At 38.6% G+C, this 26538-nt stretch overlaps 1 protein-coding gene across 1 annotated transcript in view; it reads right to left on the bottom strand.

Moving 5' to 3' along the window:
* The window catches only part of DPYD (dihydropyrimidine dehydrogenase), a 960132-nt gene extending 935321 nt beyond the window's left edge, over nucleotides 1-24811 (bottom strand). Inside the window, exon 1 of the mRNA XM_056139087.1 lies at nucleotides 24712-24811. Coding sequence (XP_055995062.1) covers nucleotides 24712-24750 — 39 coding nt within the window. The 5' untranslated portion in view covers nucleotides 24751-24811. The remainder of the gene's footprint in view (nucleotides 1-24711) is intronic.
* Nucleotides 24812-26538: the final 1727 nt, after the last annotated feature.

Raw genomic sequence — 26538 nt, forward strand, 5'->3', positions numbered from 1 at the left:
TGACCTAAACCAGTTTCCTCATAGGGATGATCTTAGTCCTTGGGTTTAGATTCTGGAGTTGTAATGGACTTTAGAGATTTTTTTTCCTCCTATCTTAATTCAGGAACCCTACTCTGAACACTAAGGCAATTGTATCAAATTTATGAAAAAAAAAGTAGTGTCAAGGATTTCTACTTAGAGAGATCAGACTGAGTAATAAAAGAAAATAAAAAGGAAATGGGAGTGGACAAGTGAGAAAGGAATCCATGTCCATTAAAATGTAAAAAGAGAAATGTGGGGCTGGAGCGATAGCACAGCATGTAGGGCGTTTGCCTTGCTCGCAGCCAACATGGCCGACCCAGGTCCAATTCCCAGCATCCCATATGGTCTCCTGAGCACTGCCAGGAGTAATTTCTGAGTGCATGAGCCTGGAGTAACCCCTGAGCATCGCCGGGTGTGACCCAAAAAGCAAAAAAAAAAAAAAAAAGAGAGAGAGAGAGAGAAATGTTCTGCCACTAAAATAAGTCGGTCACTGCAAATAAGCTTCCACTGCCAGCAACACCAGAAATGCTCTATCATGTCTTTCATGAACACATTGCCCAAATCATTATTTTATTACTGTCATATACTTTTTTTTATATATTTTGTTTTTTTTCTTTTTCTTGTTAATCAACTGTTATAATAGCTTTAATGTGATAGAATTCTCTTTATTTACCCATTAGTGCATGATTAAATGACTATTCTCAGAGCTCTACCAACATCATTATCATCATCATCATCATCATCATCATCATCATCATCATCTTCATCATCACCAATTTTACTATATCCTTTTATCATCATAAATTTGAGAAAATTTCAATTCTTAAAAAAATGTACTCGTGACCAATCAGTTATGATTTCTCCATTTTCAAGATCCAGGAAATCCACAATCTACTCTTGGATTCTATAAGTTTTCTATTATTTTAAGCTAGATCCACTGAGACGTAACTGACAAAAATAGGTTCTACTTAAAAATTACAAGAGGTTTTTTTTTATATTTTTTATTAGTGATTCACCATGAGGCACAGTTGTAGACTTACAAATTTTTGTGCTTGGGTTTCAATTATACAATGACCAAATACCCATCCCTCCACCAGTGCCCATTTCCCACCACCATGGATCCCAGTATCCCTCCCACCCCCCATCCCCCCCATCCCACCCTGCCTCTGTGGCAGGGCATTCCCTTTTGTTCTCTCTCCCCTTTTGGGTGTTGTGGCTTGCAAAAGAGGCATTGAGTGGCAATCATGTTTAATCTAGAGTCTACTTTCAGCATGCTTCTCCCATCCTGGGAGGAGGATCCTCCCAACACCCTTTATTTGGTGCTCCTTTCTCTATCTGAGCTCCCCTTTCCCCTAGCATGTGTAGCTGGCCTCTAAGCCATAGAGCAAAATTCCTGGTACTAATCTCGGCCATTCTTGGGTGTTAGTCTCCTATTTTGTTACTTTATATCCCCCAGATGAATGCAATCTTTCTATGTCTATCCCTCTCTTTCTGACTTATTAGAGTTTTTGAATACTTTTATTATAATATGCCATGGTATACTTTCTTCCTATTTGTCTTAACTAGGTTTCATTAGGCCTCTTGAACTTATGGGATTTTTTTTTTTTGTCTTTCCACCCTCCACCTCTCCTTTCTTTGGAGAATTATCTTTATATGTATTTATGGTCACCTTAAGTTGTCACAAAACTTACTAAAACTGATTTTCCCCATTTGTTTTATTTTGCATGTTTATGAATGCTGTTTCAAGCTCATTCTCTTGTCTTCTGCCAAATATAATTTGTTTTGAATACCATCCAGTACATTTTATTAAATGGGATATTTCCACTTATGGAAGAAGTCCAATTTACATCTTCTAAGTAATATTTTTGAACACATAGAATATAGTTACAAAATCTATTTATATGTCTTTTACTAATAACATCAGTGTCAGTTTTGAGATTATATTGATATTTATTTCAATTTGTTGGTTTTTATCCTCATTATGGGTAATAATTCCCTAGTTTTTTTAATTCAACTGGCAGTATTTAATTCTATGTCAGTCTTTCACCTTGTGGGGTATAGGATGTTTTCATATTCTTACAAATATTCATGACTTATTGAGTTACATGTAAAGAGTCTGACCCTTTCAAGGCTTGTTTTATAATTTGTTAGTGTGCAAACAACATTTTGTCTAAAAAAGATAACTATTTCCCCCAACTGCAACAAATAACTTCTAAATATGTGAAGCTCTGGAATTCAGTTAACTTTCCAGTCTAATCGAGGGACCAGACAGCATCCCACATCTGTGTGAATGCCCAGTGCTATTGCTTCTAGAACTCTCAGATTCTTCTTCACCGCCGGTAAGTTGTTTTCTTCACATTCATATGCACATTATTACTCTATGAAACAATCACAGAACTTTTCTCTCAGCAGCTCTCTCCTTTTACTCTTCTACAAATTCTAGCAGCCTTAATCTCTTGGTCTCTCAGCTCTGTCTTGAGAGGATTTGCTGGACTCAACCTCAGTTCCCATATCCTAAGAATAAGTCTCTAAACTCCCTTCAGGTAGTAATTTGAGGAAATACTACTGGTCTCCTCATTTGTTCACCATCTCTCTGCAGGCACTATCTTTCATTGCTTCAGTGGTAAGAGTCTTAAAATTCATTATTTGATTTATTTCAAGTTAGAATAGGATTTATCTGCCAGTATGCCTGAGTTTCTAAAATCTTGCACATTCCCCCCCCAAAATTTAAAAAATGGCTAGGTTTCACAAAATACCCTTAACTCATTGCTGGAAAACAAGCTGTGAATGCTCTGTCTCACAAGAAAGTTTCTGAATGCCTAAAGCAGCGTTTCCCAAAATGGAACATACTGCTCCCCAGGTGTTACTGGAACCACTTTGGTAACTGACAAAGTAGTCACCTCAAGTGTAACTGGAGACTCTTCTACTTGCTTAAGAAAGTTATCTTGTATGGCATTGGAAGATAGTAGGTCAAGTGAAGGTCACTTGTCACTTGTCCACTTGTCATCCTGTTCATCGATTTGCTCAAGCAGGCACCAGTAACGTCTTCATTTGTCCCTATTGTGAGATAGTGTAGCCCAATGGTGTATTGGGGGCTCTTTCAGGGTCAGTGGAATGAGACCCGTTATTGTTACTGTTTTTGGCATATCAAATACAACATGGAGACCTTGCCAGGTTCTACTGTACAAGTGAAGGTAATCAGAAAAAATATAAACACAGGTTGATCTCACTTATATGTGGCAGGTAGAATAAGTGGATGAAGAAATGCAATACAGAAGGGGGCAATGCCTAGATCACCCTTGATCCCAGAGTACAGGAAGGAGAGGGATAATAAAGGAAAGGAATTCAGGGAGGAAGTAAGAGATAGATGAAAGTAACTGGGAAGAGCACATGGGGGCAGGGGTCACAACTTCAGTACGTGGTTGGTGTATTGCCATAGATCCAAATCTCAAGAGTCAGTAACAGTGAAAGCAAGAGATCCAAACTACAACAACCAAACTCAAAAACATGCCTGTCAAAAAATGTTTTAGTATGCCAAAAACTCAACTAGGAATCACCTTGTCAATCATGGTTCCTTAAAAAATAAAAAGAAAAAAAGGAAGAAAAGTTAATTTACAGGGAAGGCACTGAGTAATTTTTTATTTTGTTTTATTTTGTTTTCCTGAAAGTGAGGCGGAGGCCTAATAAATGTGGAAATCTTTAGGCTACAGGACTGACCAGGTTCTACCAGCTTGGATCACTTCAACCTCAAATATGGTTACTGATGAACATTTGCTGTTTTCTCCTGTGGTTTGGACTTGAGTAACTAAATAAACTATGCAGTACTGTATGCCTTTATGAAAAATGCCCAGTAAAAAACCTGACATTAATTCTTAAGTAAAGCACCCTTGAGTTGGCAATAGTTTTTCACTGGAGGAAATAGGAAAATTCATATCAATCCACTGAAAGAAAAGCAATTGGAGGCTTGTTCATGGTTTTCTCCAGATTTTCTTATTTCCTTGATAGATTCCAATTGCTCTTTCAGTGCAATAAACATAACCATGAACATAACAACTTTTTGGTTGACCATTTGCAGTGAACTGAAGAGCTTAAGAGTGAAGAGCAACTGAAGAGCAATATGCCTGACAGGAAAAACAAATATAATCCATTAACCCAAGTGGATTTAGAAATAACAGTCTCTATTAACAGCTACTCCCTTTCAATCAGCTTAATTTTTGTCTAGCACTTTGACACTTTGACAATAAAAATAAAGGAAAGTTCTCAAAGTGACAGTAAAGTGATTTTCCCATTCACATTTCTATTCAACTAAATACCAGCCAGTAACACCTGTTTAAGGGTTCCCTTTTGAGGAAGTCTTAATAACGGGGCGCATGGGCCCTTTTTATTCCATTTCTTTCCCAACTTTTGGTGCTCAAGTTTCCAAACTGAAAAATAGGTAGACTTGAGGACATACATGGGAAGACATAAGCTAATTACCCCCAAAATAGGTGCTGTATGTCTCGTAATAAACATATCTGACTTCTTTACAACAAGAGAACATTAGTCTCTTGTGCAAATGATTTTTTTCCTAAACTATGTCTCACAATCTGGTTCTTCCAATGTGATTCCAGCAACCATGTGGGACGGGCTGGGGGAAACTCTGATAGTCCAATCAAAAAGGGAAAGTATTCAGAGCCAGAGTATATATAAACATCAAAATGAAAGCATTTGGCTTATGTACGTAAATGACAAATGGGAAATCATATCAGCATAAGTTAGTTTTTTTCTTGAAATCCATCAAGATGTCAAAAATACTAAACCAAAAATTACTCATTTCAAAAAATGATCAATGGAAATTTTGTTGTGCCAGCACAGAAAAAAAATGATTCATTTTAATCTCCATTGATTGACTGCTAATAGGTTTCTCCATTTAACTGACATGAATTTTTTACAATATGACACAATGATGTGAATAAAAAATTACCCCAAATTACCAATGTTTCTTTCTAAACTATTTTCTGGAAACATCCCCTATACACAGCACTTGAACTCCTCTTTCTCAAAAACGTATTCTCCATCTTGTTAGAAAAAAATTAAACATGTTTTTCAAGTTTTTGCAGCATAAGACAGTTTACAACAGTTGACGAGAAAGGCTGGATTGTAGAATGAAAAGCAACTTTCTATGTGCTTCTAAGTTCATTCTCACAACTATCCTAAAAAGATATTTATACTGTTATTACTAGTTTACAGACAAGGAAGTTGAGAAGGTTGAGTAACTTACCCAGGAAGTGACAGGTAATTAACCCAAATTCTACTGATAATCATTACTCTGTACTTCCTTCAGAACTAGCAATAATATTAGCATCTTATACATTTTTTAAAGTACGTAATACCAGGATATCTGTATATTCTTTGTGAATAATGGAATCAGTTTTGCCCTGGAGCAGATAACAATGTAAACAAAACCTGAAATTAAAAAAAGTCTGTCATCTGCCTATGTAGCTGCAGCATCTAACAAACTGTGTGGCAAGCAATGTTTATCTGGTGTTGGTTTAATTGACAAGAAAAAGACAAAGCTTAGAAATACTGTTAAGCTTCAACAGACTTGACAACAATGAATATAGTTTGTAAAGAGAAAAAATATTAACTAAACATCCCATGTCAACAATTCAGGATTACAAAGGGAATGATAACCACCAAAAGTAATAGTTTAGATACCTATTACTCTTTGCAAATACACAACCTTGGGGAAAAAAGAGAACTAACTTAGAAAAAGAGTGTTCATTTATTTTAACATATTATTTGAATATTGGTGTCATCTTACAAGTGACATCGAGACTTTAAAAATATGACAGAAAAATATAGCATGTTTCCAGAGCCTTTCAGTGGTTGTATTTGAATTAGGTCCAGACATCTTATCTTAAAAGCTAAGATTTTTCCTTAATTGTGAAGAAATCGCAGATGCTCTGTTACCAAAAATGTAATTTACAACTTAGAAATGCCAAGTAACACAACTTTATTATAATAGAAGTTATATGTTTAACACTTCCAACTTACAAAATTTACATACATTATTAGATCACATAACACAAATTTAATTCACACAGTCTAAAAATTTCAACTTTTGTGCCCTCGGCCCCACTAGATTTTGAGTTTGTTGAATAAAATGGTTGGTTAAATTCATCTCAGTATCCTGAATATCTTGTATAGGTCATACTATAAAGGAGGCTTCGAATTAATTTAATTCTACTTCTTGAAAGTGTTAAGTGTCATAATGGACGTGCATTTGAAGATAAGCCTAGTAATGCAAATACCCCAAGTTGGGCAGTCAAGATCAGAACAAGTCTCCTAATTCCATTCTATTACATTCACGCAAAAAACATTACAACAAAGATGATCTCAAATATTTAGGATTATCCAGTATTTTATATTGTCTGTGATCCTATTTCTGAGAGAATCATGTATCAAAGTAGAATGAGAGCAAGAATCAAGAGATAAACAAATAATAAGACCTGAGAAAGAGTCATAATGGGTCATGAGTTCAGGATTAGATATATACTGGATGAAGCTACATTTCCTTTATTTCTACAGGAAAGAGGACATGATTCATATATTTAAAATATTTTTAATTTTTAAAAGTTTTCTGTTGCCATTAATATACTCTTCACCTCAAGATAAGTAAATTATCACCATCACTTTCAATAAATAAAAAGAAAGATTCTTACACTTCAGCTGTCATTTTACAGATCAAATTGAAAATAAGTTTAAAGCACAGTTACTGTGCTGTGTAATGAGTAATAATTTCATCAAATTAGCAGCATTCAGCTTCTAGTGAGAGTTCTTCATTCTTCTATTCATAGAATACTTTGTAAATGGGGTGTACTAAACAGAACCATTTACCCTTTAAGGTTTTTCTTAAATTGGGTCTACCACTAGGTAACAATCGGCTATTATTCTCCATTTCAATCTAAATAACTGTAATAATTTCCAGGTGCCTGAAAAAGGCACTTCCCATCACTACAGTTTCTATAAGCCTCCCTAGCACTTAAACTTATTCAAAGGTATAAACATTTTTCTCAAGGATGACGGATATTAGTTTGTAATTAAGGTTATTGTGCTGACATAGAAGGGAATTTGACTTAATGGAAGACTCTCTGTGATGGAAATTAACAAGGTTGCTATATAATTACATACGTGGATTGATTGTGAACATTTTGAACTATTTACACATTTGTTAAAACATAAGGAAGCAAAGGTTAGATGATTAATACATCTCTTGTAGTATTGACTATGAATTAAAATTAAAACTTAAAGGACTAGACACACTTCATTTAACAATATCACTAAGAATGCACTATCCCATATTTCATTATCTTTAATATGGGTTGCCCTTTTACAAAAGTAAAACAAGTCTTACAAAATACCCTATATTTTCATGAAATTGACAGAAATGTTTCATTAGAGTAAAATAAGTAAAATGTAAGGGTCAGGAATGTGGCTCAAAGTGGGAGAGCACATGGTTTTGCGTGAGACATAGTGGCTTTTGCTGGCACTGAGTGTCCACCCCTGCAAAGCCTGGATCCCTGAGCATCACTCAGTGTGGCCTTGGTCTCTGAGTGTGTGTCACTCCCAGCCCAACAGCCAAAAATTGAACTATTTAAAAATAGAACAGGATGAATTATTTGATGACTTGATACATATGTATGTGTGTACATGTGTATATATATATATACTTACATGTATAAATACTTAAACATATATATATGCTTATATACTCTTCACCTCAAGATGAGTAAATTATCAGCATCACTTTCAATGAGATAGAAACTTTTCCAAGGTAGAGCTTCTGTCAAAATCAAAATCATAAAAGAGGCAATACACATTAGTCTAGAAAAGCAGTTAACTAGCACGGCAAGACTGTGGAGTGGTACCAAATGACATAATTTAAACAAGTCTGGTATTAACATAGTAATATGCTTATAATTTAAAATTTTTTTAATATTTTCAAAAATTGGAAACTTCTTGCTACTACTTGTGGGGTGGGGATGCTGCACTTGTTTTGGGGGGCCACACCTGCTGGTTTTCAAGGTTTATTCCTGGCTCTATACTCAATGATCATGTGTGGCAGAGCTCTGGGGACCACATGAATGCCAGGGATCAAATTAAGGCTAGCTGCATAAAAAGAAAGTTCCCTTCCTATTATACTATCACCCTGCTTCCCCTCTTGACACTATCTTAAAATTCTATTAAAATTTTCTATTTAGGGGCTGGAGCAATAGCACAGTGGGTAGGGCGTTTGCCTTGCATGCGGTCAACCCAGGTTCGATTCCCAGCATCCCATATGGTCCCCTGAGCACCGCCAGGGGTAATTCCTGAGTGCAGAACCAGGAGTAACCCCTGTACATCGCTGGGTGTGACCCAAAAAGCAAAAAAAAAAAATTTTCTATTTAAACTTTCATACATTTGATTTGGTCACTTAATTTGATTTGGTCACTTAATTTGGTTCTAACTGCATTAATTAATGTAACACAGAAATCTAAGTATCTAGTATTTTTAATTTAAAATTTTAGATAATAGGGCTGGAGCAATAGCACAGCGGGTAGGGCATTTGCCTTGCACGCGGCCGACCCAGGTTCGATTCCCAGCATCCCATACGGTCCCCCAAGCACTGCCAGGTGTAATGCCTGAGTGCATGAGCCAGGAGTAACCTCTGTGCATAGCTGGGTGTGACCCAAAAAGCAAAATAAATAAATAAATAAAAATAAATAAAGTTTTAGATAATACTTTTAAACAAATTTTTTTCTGAAGCTTTCAAGCAAAAAGTCAATGACAAAGGAAGTCCAAAAACTTGATGAATGCATAGAATTTGAGTCTTATTGCTAGATGAATTCAAAACAAAAAATAGCTTAAATTTCTGGAGTGCTGGGGGGAATTATAAATGTAGCTAGACAATGGAAGAGACCCACAAAGTCAGTAGTATGCAGACCCAGACCCTAAGAACTTTGGCAGTGCCACACTGTGTGGTTTGAAGGCTGCATAAAGGATACATGTAACCATGCCCATGAGCAAATGCTACAAATTAGATCTTTCCTACTTTCTTAATTTCTTCCCCCTATGGCTGCAAGGAATAGCAGAGGAAACATATTTATTTTTTTATCTTATTTTTAATTTGTAAATTCATTATACTGATTAAAATTTATTTTTCGATTCCATTATTAAATAACACGACAATTCAGAGATTGCATCATCACATTCACTGAGCATCAAGTTAATCATAATATTTCAATTAGTAGACTAACAAATAATAGGAGAAACACAAAATTCCATGTAAACTCACAAGTTCCCTTGTATTAAAAGGCTCCACTGAGTCTGAGTGGTAGCATGAGAACTTACAGGCAAGCCAACGGAATTTAATTTCCCCAGAGCAAAAAGGCCCAAAGGATCAAAGTTATCAACCTAAGTTTTTTATTTATTTTTAAACCATAGTTGTATAAAAGTACATTATTTTAAAGTTGGGCCCAACAGCTGAAGACCACCAAGGCCCAGCCAAGGCCATGCTGGGACCACTCTCCACACACTTGGATGAGCCTCACGCATAAAAGAACTGACAGAGGAACCCAGGTGTGTGGGACCCGGGGCTGAGATCTCCAAGCCTGCACAGTTTGGGACTGGACCTGCCAGTAACTAGACAGTTACACCCACCAACTGCCGTGTAACTCCAACAACGGCCAGGATCCAGAGATCATCACACTCAGCTCCCGGAAGCATTCGCGGCCGTGCGACATCTTATCATCTCATTCCTAATTTGGTCAAACTGGCAGGCTACCAAATGTAACATGCCCACACGGCAGAGTCTGGCAAACTCCCCGTGGTATACCCAATATGCCAAATACCAGTAACAATGATGGGTCTCATTCTCCTAACCCTGAAAAAGCCTTGAATATGGCACTTAAAAAAAAAAATCTCAGGGCTAGGACGAAGAAGACGTTACTGGCACCTGCTCGAGGCAATCGACGAACAACAGGGTGGTCGTGATCGTGAAAAACTTAGCAATTAAAGATGGATGCATGATTTATTTCTAATGTAGATCACTGAGAATCATTGAGTTTTACAACATTTACTGCATATAGTTACAGAGTCATTGTCACTGTCACTATCCTCCCTTTGTTCGTTCATTTGCTCAAGCGGGCCCAGTAACGTCTCCATTTTGAGACTTGTCATTCTGCCTCTAAATATTGATAATGAAGCATAATTTAAAACTATTACAGTTTTGGAGCTGGAACGATAGCACAGCAGGTTGGGTGTTTGCCTTGAACGCGGCTGACCCAGGTTCGATTCCCAGCATCCCATATGGTCCCCTGAGCACCGCCGGGAGTAATTCCTGTGTGCAGAGCCAGGAGTAACCCCTGTGCATTGCCAGGTATGACCCAAAAAGCAAAAAATAATAAATAAATAAATAAAAATATTACAGTTTTTAAAGCTGCAAAAGGGGCAAGAATGATACTACTATACATTAACCATAGAACATACTCTTGTAATAACATTATTTTCTGCATGGAGCTTGAAGCACAGCACCCCAAAAGTGCAAAAGGTATTCTAACAGCAAATTAGACTTCAACTCATAATTGTGTGTGCGTAATTCCTCAAAATTTTTTTTTGGTTCATTGCCTTGAGAATGACATCATTTATGTTTTAAAGTAGAACACAAAAGAAAATGCCCTTCAGTCAAAAAGCACAGTGAACCAGTTTATAATATATGTTTAAATGTGATATAAAACTTAAAATGACCTGCCACAGAGGCAGGTTGAGGTGGAGGAGGTGGGGTGGGGTGGTGGGAGGGATGCTGGGACCATTGGTGGTGGAAAATGGGCACTGGTGGAGGGACGGGTACTCGATCATTGTATGACTGAAACACAAGCATGAAAGTTTGTAAATCTGTAATTGTACCTAACGGTGATTCACTAATAAAAATTTTTTTTAAAATATTACTATAAATGTGGGAGAGGAATGCACAGAATTTCCTAACCAATTCAAATCTTTCAAGCCATTTGGCTTATCTGTATTTACTAATTTTCCCAACAACAACAACAACAAAATCTATCCTGTCCCAGGTCAAAGTATCCTGGCAAGACCAATGCTAGTCAGTTGCCACCATGTTGTGCAGTGATTGATGGTGTCTCATCAGCCCCCTCCACAGTGGCCATCTGGCCTGTGGTTTAGAACCCATTCAAAATTTGCTTCATTTTCCCTATAAAGGCTTCTTGAAGAAACAAGTATCTAATATCTTCATGAAAAATTCTGTGCATACAGTGAGAAAAAATATATATATAATATTTGAAGGACTTCCTATTTCTATATTTGATTTCTCATTTTCATGTTTCCTTGTTTCCATGTATTTTAATGTCTGAATAAAAAGTAATTTAAAATTGGACTCATATTCATGGAATTTAGTTTCAAATTCACAACTGATTTTAATCAACCATTTAACTTTTCTATGCCCTTGGCTTCACAATTTCTAAAACTGATTCATCCTTACAAAGCCGGAAACATATTTTTAAGAAAGACAGCAGAGTAAAAAAAAAAAGGTATAATGTTAAATATACAGACTTACACTAACTCTTGTTAACTCTAACTTTGCCAGCTCCTAAATTAACACCTGTCTTATATTTCAGCCCCATCAGCCAAGACAACCCTCTCTGAAGGACACGTATCTCATTTTTGGTCCCTAAACTATTTGGAGTTAAGAGTGAAGAAGAGAGGAAAGTGTAAGAAAGGTTACTTGAATTTATTAATATTTATTAAATATAATCAAAGTCAGTATATAAAACTAAACCATTAGATTGCATGAATGTGAATTTAAAATAATTTTAATTTTAACAGCATGATTTTAAATCAACACCCCATAAGCATTTTCTCTTTCTGTCTTGATTTACAGTTATCTATAAATTAACAGATTTGCTGCATCCCCCATTCTGGTATCATAAGCTCATTTAAGAGAGGTGCTTTTATCTTTCTAACCAGTTCTAACATAGCACTTAAAGTAATACCTTGAACATATTACTTAAAAGTTACCTACAAATTGAATTAAGGTAGAATATATTATGTTCACAAGTAAAAGTCTGGGAAATTATATTTCGTTTTGAGTGTTCATTTTGAAAACTTTGCTTTTTGTTATATTTGATAATAACAATTTCCCCTTATGTGTTGGCTGTACATGCCTATAAGTTAAATAGATTCATGATATAACACATGCAATTGCTTTTATTCTCTCTGTTGACACAATGAAGGAGAACAAGTATCATGATCTCCATCTTAATGAAAGGGGAAATTATGCTCTCAAAATTGAAAAAAAATGACAGAACTAGGATTTAATTATATTTAGATCTCTTTATAGTATAAAATTCAATCCTAATGACTTCCTTAAACTACTAATTTAATGAAGATTCTATCTCTCACGAAGATTAAATAGCCTGAGCCTCATTATCTCTACTTCCAAATTATCTTCCAGCCTTCCTTCCTCCTTCCTTCCATCCTTCCTTCTATCCTCAAATATCACAGCTTCTTTGCAATTTGTACAAAAATCTATATTCCTTTGTTAGAGCTATATAAAAAATGTACCACAAACAGGTGGTTGAAAACACCAGGAAATATTCTAAGTTCTTGAGGCTGGAAGTCTACAAGTATCAGTGTTCCTACTTCCTCTGAAAGTATTGGAGGGACCATATTCCCTCTGAAACCTATAAAGGAGACTCTTTCATTATCCCTTCAAAATTCTGGTATTTCCTGGCAATAATTTTTAAAATACAGAATGAACTAAAGGATATTTTGATTAACACACCTCAGAGAGAAGAATGTTTTGCCTTATTAAATGGATCACTATTGGTAGAGGCATAAGGGAAGAAAAATACGTGGCAAGACAATGAAAAAGGTGGATAATTGGCTGCAATTTTATTTTGTTCCTCTTTTTCCTTCCACCCAATAACAGGTCTATTGCACTTACTAAAATTATCTTATGGCTTACAGTACTATTAATAATGGTTTTTCAATAATTCCAACTATTACTGACAATTATCAACAATCCCAGTGCACACCCATCACCAGCGCACCTATCTCCAGGCCGAAGAACACCACACCTCCTGCCTCTCACCCATCCCTAACTCTACTGTGCGGATCAGTTCGATCACGTTGCCTTCGGGTCCTAGTTGTCACTTTACCGTGAATCTTTCTGTCCCATATATGAGAGAGATCATTCTGTATCTATCCCTTTCATTCTGACTGACTTCACTCAATATGATATCCTCTAGTTGCATTCATGTTGCTGCAGATTGCATGTTTCCCCTCCTTTCCCTTGCCTTTTAACATGGTTATTGTGGTGATGGTAGTCACTGTCTGCATAAGGGGAATAGATCAAATCCAAGGTCTCACAAGACATGTGCTCTTCCATCAGTCTCATCCTCAAAGTCTCAAAACATACATTCAAAGGCCAGCAGATAGAACACTAGTTAGAGCTCAAGGCTAGCACAGACCCAAGTCTACTTGATTCCCTCCACCATCTGGTCCCCCTAACACTTTTGAATGCCACCAGAGAAGCCCTAATCACCACTGGTGTAGCCCCGGAAGCCCCCATCAACACCAGGTGTTCCAGTATCCCGGGCACTGCAGGGCTGAGAAGCAGGCATCTTTGGATCTGGCACTGAATGAATCAAAGTCCTGAGCACCGCTTGGGAGGCAAAGAATTTTTCTCAAGTTAAACATCACTTTTAAAATGCTGAATTCAGGTGAAATCTATCGCTGGAAGGAGCAGAATTAAAATATACTTTATACCTGTGAAGCCAACACTCTAAACTTACAATATATTAAAAAAAAGATTAAAGCATTATTCTTAAAACTGCTACTAAAAACAAAGAATATACTAAGACAAGGCAGACTTGGATCAATTTAATCTTCATGATTCTGGAACCCATGTAGTCATTTCAAATTATTTTTAAAAGTACCTAAGAATGGGAGAAATATATAAGATATATAAGTATCTTACATTCTGAAAAGATATGTAAGTCAATATAATAGAAAGTTTTATTGTATTTGGTGGGAAGCTGTAGGTTATAGAGATACTAGAGCAGGTAAAGCACAGGCCTTCTACACTACCAGCCCAGATTCAGATACCTGGAACATCATTATTGTCCCAAGAACTGACAGGTGTGATTTCTAAATATAGAGTCAGGAACAATGCCTGAGCAAAGCTAGATGTGGACCAATAACAAAAAAGAACTATCCGGTGGGGAAACATACGTATACTATCCAGTGGGGATATATACATATAAAAGGAAAGTCTGAAATGCAAACAACATAGCTATGTGAATAAAGTCATTTGATATTTGATATATATTTTACTGCACTGGTCTCGTCCGGGAGCTGGATTTCATAGTCTCTGAGTCTTGGCGATTGATGGGATTACACGGCGCCAGGGGGCCAGGTGGTGGGTGTGACCCCCCCGCCTACTGGAATTTGAAGGATCTGGGTGGAGGATGCTCGACTCCAATCCGAGTAGGCTCCTACCCCTGCGCCTGGCTGTTCCTCGCCGGGGTCCCTTGGAGGGAAGTGGGTTGAGCTTTCCTCCCTGCCCCGACCAGGGCTCCGGCAGCTGAAGACCTCCAGGACCAGCCACCACCATGCTGAGACCACTCTCCACACACATAAAGGTACTGGCAGAGGGACAAAGCCACGCGGGTTCCAGGGCCGAGATCTCCAAACCTACTCGGATTGGAGTCGAGCATCCTCCACCCAGATCCTCCAAATTCCAGTAGGCGGGGGTCACACCCACCACCTGGCCCCCTGGCGCCGTGTAATCCCATCAACGGCCAAGACTCAGAAACTATAAAATCCAGCTCCCGGAACATCTTATCAGGACATCTTTTTATGACATCTTATTATCTCATTCCTACTTTGGACAAACTTGCAGGCTATCGAATGTACCCTGCCCACAGGGCAGAGTCTGGCAAACTCCCCGTGGCGTACCAAATATGCCAAATACCAGTAACAATGATGGGTCTCATTCTCCTAAAGAGCCTTGAATATAATCTCAGGGCTAGGATGAAAGAGACGTTACTGGGGCCTGCTCGAGGCAATTGACGAATATATTTTACATTTGGTTTTAATTTTAAATTTTCTGAAAGGATCGTGAAAAATATTTTTTCAGTTCAGTCATGTAATGTTTTGTTTGCCAGAGAGATAGTTCAGTAGGTTGCGCAAACAATTTCCACTGAACACAGGAGGCCTGTGTTCAATCTCTGGCACAGTGTGGTCCTCCAAGTACAGCCGAGAGCAACCCTTGAGCAGAGCAGGAAGTAACCAGTAGGCAGAGCACCCCACTAGGAGTAAGCCCTGTGCACTTCCAGTGTGGGACAAATAAATAAATAAAGCAGACAAAACATTTAATAAAAATTATCTTCAGATACACACACACACACACACACACACACACACACACACTTACTGTTGTGCAAGTTTCCATACTTTAAACAAGAGGTTCCTAAATGTATCTAGCCTACTGCTTTCTTTTCATGAAAAAAAATACTCAATGCTCCTTGGAAATCTACATTCTTTAAGGGAACAAATAGAGAGCATCTTCCAAGTGCACCTGAAGCTAGAGTCACTCAAGATTGCCATCTTTTCCTCCTGTGTCCCCATCCTGGTGGGGGGTAAATGGCCCACTCTGATAAATACTAGGAACCTCAAGGACATATGAAGTAAACTAAAAGTCTTTCTTTGTATTATGAAGGATTTCAACTTTTGTACTCAACGCATTTGTCAAAGAAGAGTATACAAAAGTCTAAGGGTTATCCAGTTTCTATGGTAGAGCTTTTAGAGCAAGGAGACAGAAAAGTAACTTGTTTTATTGGGTTGGGGACTTTATTGGGCTGGGGATCCTGCCATATGCATTCTGGTATTCACGGACGGACATAGCTCATGTAGAAACTGAGGAAAGGGCCATCTTCTCTTTGGAAACTCTGCTCTGAATTTTCAGTTAAACTCTGCTTTATCCAAAAAATGAAATGGAACATTATTTATGTATTACTTTTAGATCACACTTCCAGAACTCCAGTCATAAAAAAAAAAAGAATCAACTTTTTTTCTGTGTAAGATGGAGATTTTGCATGCTCATTTGCTATACAAAAGCAGTCAAAGAGATTGACCAGCACAAAGAAAGTTTAAAAGTTATCAGTAGAAAACATAGATAAAAATCCAAAAAGCTGATGCTGGACCGGTAGCACAGCGCATAGGGCATTTGCCTTGCATGCAACTGGCCTGGGTTCGGTTCTCAGCATCCCATATGGTCCCCTGACCACCGCCAGGAGTAAATCCTGAGTGCAGAGCCAGAAGTAACCCTGTGTATCGCCGAGTGTGACCCAAAAAGCAAAAAATATAAAATCCAAAAAGCTAATGTGCATAATACATCTGCTCATATGTAGCACGTAAATCAGAGTAGCTAAGATACTACCACCTCTGCATTTCCTTAATCTGGTTGTTCCAAAGATCCCATTTCCAAATAAGTTTGCTACTGCCATGATTTTATTATGAAACATCCTTAAAAGACTGATTAACGAGATGCTCACAAAGGAATCAGCAGACTCTTCACATAGATGAAAGATATCACAGGAGTCAGAGATCAGGGAACCCTAATACATTGTCAAGGAATCAAATAAGCATGCTCACAGATCTGTCCCCAGTTCCATGGATTAAATTTAACGTAATCTAATTTTCTACTTTTTTCCTAAGGATTTTCATATGGTCCTTACATAAGACACACATTTTAAACATCCAAACATCCGTTTTTTTTTAAAAAAAAGTATCACTCAAATGATTTTACAAGGATTAATGAAAGCATAAATTTAAATGATCAATCCTAAGAAAGCAAAACAAGCTGAACTTTGGTGGATGAAGTTTGGGGGAAGAGGCAGAAGTTGGGGGAAGGGATCAGGAGATCGTGCGGAGTAATAAAGTATACGCGGGAAAGGCAGATGTAGTCGGGCCTCTATCCATGAGCGCCATCTGTATAAATCAGGTCTGGAGTTGACATGTAATTTTGCGTGTGTCCCCTGAGAAGCGGCCCTCAGGGCTTCATTATTGATGAAGAGATTTTTCTTCAAAGTGGCCCAGTCATGAGTGCCCCAAGGGGACATTCATAAGCACTCATAATATCAATTTCCAAGCACCTGGGAGGTAGGGACACAGACTGTCTCTTTAATTATTATGAGCAGAGGTAGAGGATGGCATGAATGCTATTGTACAACCACAATGAATTTCTCAAAGAAATAAAATAGCTATAGCCCAGGATGAAAATGCGATAATCCGAGTCATGTTTTAGAAAGGTCACCCTTTACCTTTTCCTGATGCAAATCAGGCTGATTTCCTAATTTCCTTGGAATTAAAATAGCTACTCATGAAACAATGCAGTGTGCTTAGAGGTTTGGGGGAAAAAACTATTAATCTCAAAAAACTACTTTGGGATTAATAGGTTTGTTCAGAGAAATTATGAACTTAGACCCATTTGTACAAAAAGATCACCGAGTTCAACTTTCTTTTTATTACTCTATGAATATTTCTTTTTCAAAAATAATAATGAATTCATTCTAAATATTATTAAATATTATTGAAAACAGGAGTGAACCCTATATTAAGGTTAAAGAGTGAAACGAAGTGTCATTAATTCTAAAGGTTAGTAACTTCCCCCATATTAATGAAATATCAATTAGTAAATAATATATCATATCTACATATAAATCTACATATCTAAATATCTACATACAAATCATAAATCATATCTACAATTTTTGCTTTTATTACCAAGGATGGAACCCATGACCTCAATGTGCAATACATGCAGCATTTTTATTTTCATTTGCAGGGGTGGGGGTGCTGGGGCTACAGCCAGCAGTGGTCGGGGCTTATTCCTGGCTCTGTGCTCAAGCTCAAAGAAAACATATGTGATGCCTGGGATCAAATCTGTGCCCAACCTGGACCTCTTGACTGTCTCTACAGCCTTAAAACTTGAAACATTTTTTACTCTGTAAGAATCCTCCTTATAATTCTTAAATTTTATTAGCTCTTCTACCTCTCACATTTTTAGCAGATTTTGATACATAACACACGATATATGCAATAATAAAATTTTAAGTAACTACTACCTCTTGAAAGGCATTGTTTTATGTAACAGATGTTTTCTGAGACATATACAGGATTCCAATGAATTTTTACAGTTACTGCACTCAAAAATCAAAATTATTCTAATTTAAAGAGGACGGATAAATACTCCAGGAATGACAAATCACAAAAATATATAGTAATATGATAATAATAAGGTCTATGATTTAAATTCACATCCATTTTAATACAATTTATAAACAACTAACCATTTTTAATTTTATGTAATATAAAATGAGCAACCTTATAGAAAAGCAATTCTTTTTTTTATGATTTTTATTAGTGAAACACCATGAGGTACAGTTGTAGACTTACAAATTTTTGTGCTTGGGTTTCGATTATACAATGATCAAATACCCATCCCTCCACAAGTGCCCATTTTCCACCACCATGGATTCCAGTATCCCACCCACTCCCACACCCCCCTCCATCCCACCCTGCCTCTGTGGCAGGGCATTCCCTTTTGTTCTCTCTCCCCTTTTGTGTGTTGTGGTCTGCAAAAGAGGCATTGAGTGGCAATCATGTTCAGTCCATAGTCTACTTTCAACATGCATCTCCCATCCTGGGAGGATCCTCCAAACACCCTTTATTTGGTGCTCCCTTCTCTATCTGAGCTGCCCTTTCCCCTAGAATGCCTGGCTGGCCTCTAAGCCATGGAGTAATCCTCCTGGTACTGATCTCGGCTATTCTTTTGTATTAATCTCCTATTTTGTTACTTTATGTCCCCCAGATGAATGCAATCTTTTTAAGTCTATCCCTCCCTTTCTGATTCATTTCGCTAAGCATGATACTTTCCATGTAGTACCACTTGTATGTAAATTTCATGACTTCATATTTTCTAAGAGCTACATAGTACTCCATTGTGTAGATGTACCAAAGTTTCTTTAACCAGTCATCTGTTGTTGGGTACTCAGGTTTTTTCCAGATTCAGGCTAATGTAAAGAGTGCTGCAATGAACAAACAAGTGCAGATGTCACTTGGACTATATATTTTTGCTTCTCTGGGATATATTCCCAGGAGTGGTATTGCTGGGTCAAATGGGAGCTCAAGTTCTAATTTTTTTGAGAATCGTCCATATTGTTTTCCAAAAGGGCTGAACCAGTCAGCATTCCCACCAACAGTGAAGGAGTGTCCCTTTCTCCCTTTCTCGCCATATCCACGCCAGCATCGGTTGCTTTTGTTCTTTTGGATGTGGGCCAGTCTAGAAAAGCAATTCTTAATACCAAATAAGTAACCAGAAGGGAGATAGTATGGTGGGTGGGGCACTTGCTCTGCACACAATCAATCTGGGTTTGATCCCTGGCACCTCATATGGTACCCCAAGCTCTGCCAAGAACAATTCCTGAGTACAGAAAAAGCAAGCCCTGAACACTAACATCCTCCCCTCCCACTCCCCCCCCCCAAAAAAAGAGAGAAAGAGAAAGAAGGAAAGTATCTGGGAAAAACTAAGAGAAACATTATATGTTGAGTTGAACACAGATGCTTCCTTTATACCAGTGTAACATTTTCATTAAAAACATTGAAAGGAGAAGTAATTATAGACCACGAAAAGACATAATCCTATTAAGAGTTATCTCAGTAGTATAATTGGTTCCAGGATATCTGTAAATACCTGTACTATTGATGTTTGAGGACAAGAAATACCTTCTACCTAGATGCGTAGGATTAGAGCAAATGAAGCCCGGAAGATAAACACATCACATATAAAAACCAAAATTGTGACTATAGTTAAATTCAAGATTTCAGAATGTCTTCTTAGATCTTATTGAATTTAGGAAGTTTTAGGAAGGGAAGGTTTTAGCTCAAAATTTGTCACTATGTTCCAACTTCTAGAAGGAAGAAAAATTAACTGGTCAAGCCCCTTCTTTAGCTAACTTGAGGACTGAACTCTATCAAGTCTTGTCAAATTTTTCTAAGTCATAATTTTGCGAGTTAATTTTTTTAGTTTCTTTGACTTTTGCTTTTCTAATTTTCTGATTTAAGTTTGTATTCCTTAAAATTCTCACCCATTGGCCAGGTACATTGACCTTATTGGAAGTGATTTTTTTCTTTTTTTGTTTTTTACAGTTTCTGTGTATTCCTTGTTAATGCATAGAATTTATAATGATTGCTAAAGACCATCCAATTATCAAATCTTTTTGACATTAGATTTTCTCAGTGTGAGTTCCTTACTGTTAATGTTTAATGTTCCAAAACTGAGTTTTTCTTTCAGACTGAAATAAGGAGGTTACTGAATTCGAGCTCATTTCTACAATGAGGCAATCAGTCAACACTATCTGCTATGATTAAGATTAAAGCAGATCCAATCTAAAATTCTCCCCAGTGATGAATTCATAATTAGACATTAATCTCACTGTTTTTAATTAAACAACTAAAACCGGTTTTCTGACTTCATGGACAAGGGGTCTAATTTGTTTTAAATGTACTATAAGGTAACAGAAGTTTAACTACAGAAATTTTCTACCTATAAATTCATTTTTAGCATCACATTCCAGTTATCACTGGAAATAAGTTGCTCTCCAAGTCATATAATCAGACTCATTTCTAATGCACAACAAGTTTTTAAAAGAGAAAAGCTCTTGAGTATTTGATATAAAACTTAGTATAAGCATTAAAACACAGAAGGAGAGCATTTTTGCATAACCCAAACTTATGAGTTTAAAGAAGAAAAATCAAAACTCACAAGTTTAAAGTGAAACAAAATTAAAGAAAAAAATATTTATTAGCAAGTGAAAATAACATTACTCTAAATCTGCAGTGCCCAGCCAATAAAAGGTGGTAAGTAGTGGTTATCATTGACACATTCCATAAAAGATTAATAGAGTTAAATAAATAAATAACCCGCAAAACTGAATCCTCATTCTTGAGTTTTGGATCCATGACCAAGTGCCTTCCCAGGGTTGAAATTACTTAAGATAAAGAGTGCTTGAAAACTTCATCTTCATCTGTACCATGCCTTTTATTTTTCAAATGTTCCTTCCCATTTTCAAATTCCATCATTATCTTATTTTCTTATCTTATTTTCTCCAATTATAAGGAAAGGGTTCTTTTTATTATCTTCTCCAAGTATAAAGATTGCAACAGTAACTTTTATTGGTCTCAAAGTACATTATGATTTTGTGGACACTGACTTAAAATATTTTTTTTTAATTCAGGGTAAATTTGAAATTAGCTTAGAACCCCTTATCATTAATTGCTTATTATTTAAAGATGAACCTAATCTTTTGATTGTAGAAGTAGTAGGCATGGTAGGCAACAGTTTCGTCTGGCTGCAAATATTGATCACATTACTAGTAATAGAATCTCCCCGCATCTGTTGTAGAGCATCCTTTCCATGGCCCATTTAGCTAGGCCTCTGGAGTCTATTAACAATCAGCCCTATGGGGGAGGGGCAGGGGGAACCAGAAAATGAGCAAAAGTGAACTTTTCCAAAATCATTCTTATTTGTTTTTAAAAGTAAAAACATTGACATTTACAAGTTATCAATGCTGACTAAAGCAAATCCTATTAATGTATGGCGAAGTTCAGGCAAAGGGAACAATGTCTGATAGTCACCATTTTTGAAATATTCTCAGAAGTGTAAGTCTTTAAAAGCCACTTGAGAAAATTCAGTTCAATCCAAAAAGCCCACAGAATTTTTTTCTAAAATTTATAGTTTATAGCTACCACTGATAAACCTCATAGTACTAATTTTTAAACTGGTTCTTTTTTTTACTTTTTTTTTCAATATCTAACATAGTTTTACTTTTTTCTGGAAAAAAAAGATGTCAACTTGTAACACCTATTCATTATCATTATTGTTATTATTACTCAGTAGATGAAAGGGGTCAACCTAGACTTCAAACTCAGACCCTCACCTACAACTAGGAACCCCAACTCTGACCTACACTAATGTACCTAGAACAAATCTTGACTTCACATGCAACTTCTACCATTACAATGGGGACAGTGTTTGAGTAGATGAGCTAATTCTATCGTCTTGTATCTATACCTAGTAGAGCATTCTTGCTATGTCTGTCTACCATTCCAGGAATATTCTAACTTTGGTGACCTGGTAACTTTCAGCTTACTTTTCATGCTCCTAAGCCTTCCAGTAAGGACATGATTCTGGACTAAGACTAAAAATAACGGTGGGATTACACAAAATTGCATACAACAATAACACTTTTCCTCAGGAAAAAAATAAAATCTATTTCATGGCTGCCTCCCTGAAACCTGCCACTCTACAGAGAGTTGATGAGGAAAATTAAACTACTATCATAGTGGAATATCACCATACTATATCACCATAACATCTCTGTTCTTTTCACATTCATCAAGTGAACACGCAAATGAATTTTTAAAGCCTAGTTGCTTCTCCATGTATTTGACACTAAGGCAAGAATCACAAGTAGAAAAATCTCTAGACAATGGTTTTAATGAACTCATTCAAGGAAGGCAAAGCTAATGTATGCATTTGAATTTTATAGAAAATGGAGCTTTCATAATTCATTCTGATTCTTCAAACAAAATTGAACTTTGGCGTCAATAGGATCAGCTGAGACATCTAGGCTTGAATGTGTTGCTCTAGGCTTAATGTATTTTTTCTCACTGCGTTATATTTTAATGATTAATTTCACGCTCTTTCATGGTACTCCAGCTCATGAATCATGGGTATTACTTTCAGAGAAAAGTACAGTACTGTGTGTGATGAAAGATGTTACCGATGTAAATGGAGTTCAGGTTGCACATACAAGCAGCATAATAGCTGAAAAGTTTGAATCTTACTTTTCCAGGTTATCATTAATATGATAAGTTAAAGTGAGTTGAGGAGGTGTGCACATTGAGATATCTTAAATCATCATATTGAAACAACCTCTTCAAGTAACAGGAATCAGACAATGATTCACTGGCATGCTTTTCCTTAGTTCAATATGGTTAAAAACTGATTTTGAGAGAAATATACAGAAAGACATTCAGCTAATGAAGTGGTGTTCTACTTGGGAACCCAGAAATCACATACTTACTAACACTCGGAATCTCTGAAATCAGTACTGCCTAAAGACTTTTGGGAAAATATGCTATTTAACCTATGAGAGAGAGAGAGAGAGAGAGAGAGAGAGAGAGAGAGAGAGAGAGAGAGAGAACAGAGACAGAGACAGTGAGACAGAAAGACAGAGATAGAGAGGATAAATTTTTATGTCAAAAATCACAAGGATCAGGACTGGAGCCATAGCACAGCTGGTAGTTTGTTTGCCTTGCACGTGGCCGACCCGGGTTCGATTCCCAGCATCCCATATAGTCCCCTGAGCACTGCCAGGAGTAATTCCTGAGTGCGTAAACCAGGAGTAAGCCCTGTTCATCACCGGGTGTGACCCAAAAAGCAAAATCACAAGGACCAAATTAAACGGGATAGGCATAAAATGTCTGTTATCTTGCTCAGTCATGAATGTATGCTGGGTTACATGCATCATACTAATCAATATGAAAAAGAGTGAATTAGTCACAAAAGAAACCACGAGAAATTAACTGGAGGTTTTCACATATATACTTCGGCTCTTGTTACTAAAATTGATTTTTAAAGTCAATGTATAGAAGCTGAAGAAAATTACCATCCCTTAAACAGAACACAAAATTTCCTCTATAGATGACAGAGGCAAAAAGTGGCACAAACGGCTTTTCTGCAAACAGGTGGTTTTAAAGTTTTAAGCCACTGAAAAGACAGAGGAAAGAAAAGTATCACAAAAAAAAAAATTAAAGGAAAGCATTCCTACGTATATGCATGCTCTAACCGAAACCCAAACAAAAGTAAAAGGCAATTTTATTTGTTTTAGCTCATAAGTATACTGACTTTGAGTTACTTTGTCTGAAAAAAAAAATCACAGCTTAAAATCAAACCTTTCTCATCTCATGCATTAATGTCCAGGGGAGAGTTCTAAGGAAATGTTCATTTTAGGCAGAAGCTTATTCACAAGAGGACACTTTGTTTTTGACAGAAAAGACGTGCAAGAGGAAATTAAAAACTATTGAGAGGAGTCCAAAAATAGTTGAGGCTTTCCGGGCCCCGTTGCATTTTTTCACGTTCTCAAGACTTGGCTCTATGCGTCCCTGCGCCAAGTTACTCCTTCAACAGTCCTACGACCAGAGTGGTCTGCTGCAGCGGACACACAGGTCTTGACTTCTCTATTCCTCCTTGGCAAATACCCTACACTCAACCACCGGAGGCCAGCGGGCAGGTGTCCCGAAAGGCTCCCAGCGGGTTGAAAGGGGACGCTGGCAGAAGCACCAGCTCCAAGAATGCACCTCTCGGAACTCCGCTCCTCCACTCTTGCCAATCGGACGGGCCAAGACGGGCTTTCTTAATCCCCTCCGAAGCGAACAGAGCGCTCAGCCCCGGGTGCACCCCGGACGCCCCCCGCGCGGCAGCCTAGCGCCCCCGCCGACCCCCGCAGCCGTCCGGCCGCGGCAAAGTTTCCCACGTCGCCCCTCGGCCACGGCCCCCCGCCAGCCCTCCCGGGGCGCCCGGGGTACCTCGATGTCCGCCGCGTCCTTGCTGAGCACCGGGGCCATGGTGGCTGCGAGCGCTGGACTCACTCCGAGACGGCCTGTGCCCGCGTCCTCCGGCGCCAGCCCCGCGGCCGAGTGACGGGCAGCCCGAGCGCGGGGGGAGTTAGCGGGAGCGGGGCCCGCGGGGGCGGGGCGGGCGCGGGCGGAGACGCCCCCGGGGCGGGGCTGCGCGCTCGGCCCCGCGCCTCCCGCGCCCCGTGCCCACCGCGGCCGCCCCGACCCCCGCACCTCCCGCGCGTCCCCGCTCCCCGCGCCCCCCCGCGCCCTCCCCGGCCCCGCGCCCCCGCGCCCCCGCGCCCCCGCGCCCGCCGAGACCCACCCGCTCAGGAGAGGGTGCGCTCGCCTGAGGGGGGCACTCGCCCTGAGCTGCGGGGGGAGGGGGGAGGGGGGGGGGCCGCGGTGGGCCCGGAGCCTCCGAGGACGCCCAGGACTGAAGGGGGAACAATGCAAGTCAGGCCCGCTCGGGGACTCCCCGACACCTTGTTGCTTTCCCCAGCCTCCCGACGCACCCGCGCGGGGCACAAACGCGCCTTTCCCGCAACTCCATCTCCAGGCACGGGAGTCGGGAACCCGGCGTGGACGCGTCTCCAGGCGAGCAGCGCGCCGGAGCTCAGGGCTGCGGGCCCGACTCGGGGTGCGGGGCTCAGACAGGAGCCGGCCCGACCAGCCGGTTCCAGAAGGAAATCCGGAGGGAGTAGAGAGGCCAGAAAAACAATAACAACAAGAAAGTCCACACCCAGAAACGTCCAGTAGTAAATACCGAACTTTATGTAGGATCCGGTACTTTTGCAGGACAATCCGTTCCTTCTCACGGATTTTCTACTAGATTCTTATTCTAAATGGTGCAACTCGGTTGAAGAAGGTTTTTTAATCCTTTGTTCTAGAACTGCTTGGGGAGCCATCATGATTTCATCAAAAGATGGAATCCATAAAAACAAAAAAGTTTCTGTATAATTTGTGTGTATTTGTGGGCTTTGAGTAGGTCTGTACTCCAGACCTACTACTCCCAGGCTCTCACAACACTGTGTTTACCCTATTCAGGCCCTTTCACACTTTTCATCCCCCCTTGGCTATATTGTGAGCACTTTTCCCTTTTGTCTCTCATTAAGTAAATTCATCAGTTCATTCAGCAAATATGTGTTGAACGTTCTCAATGTGCCCAAAACTTGTCTTTTTTGGACAAGTTCATCAGACACCCCTCTGATGAATTTTACTAGTAGCAGACTGTGGTGCCTTTTTGAATAGGAATAGGAGTGACAGTTCCAGGAGTGTGGGTTAGGTGCCCTGAGTGTCTGGAGAAGACTTCTTTAAACTAAACATCAAATTGTCCTCCTGATCCTAGAATTTAGCAAGATGTGGATACATGTCTTGAATCAACTGTAGTTATCCAGACAAGCTAAAAAGATACTTAGAAAATTTCAGATCACTCTAGATTACCCCTTTTCCCCACATTTAATCCAACCCCAAGTTCTCTGGATTCAAACACGTTGAAATGTTTATCTTTCCATGTTCACTGCATCTACTAAGATGCCAGCATTCCAGCTTCTACTGTTGCCCGTCAGCACTCCCAACTATTTATTGAGTATTAAATAGTCTTTAGTGGACTTTCATACATTCAAACAGACTGTAATTTTTTCATAGGCACCCACTCATCACTGTAGACAGGGTAAAATACAAACTATGTGACCTCTGATTGACTTGCCCTTGCCTTCATTTCCAACCTTTTCTTGGCAGGGATAGAGAGATAACATAGTGAATAGGACCTTTGCATAACACTTGGACAGCAGACTG

This window comes from Sorex fumeus, unplaced genomic scaffold (assembly GCF_029834395.1).
Source record: "Sorex fumeus unplaced genomic scaffold, SorFum_2.1 ptg000131l, whole genome shotgun sequence".
Taxonomy (NCBI): domain Eukaryota; kingdom Metazoa; phylum Chordata; class Mammalia; order Eulipotyphla; family Soricidae; genus Sorex; species Sorex fumeus.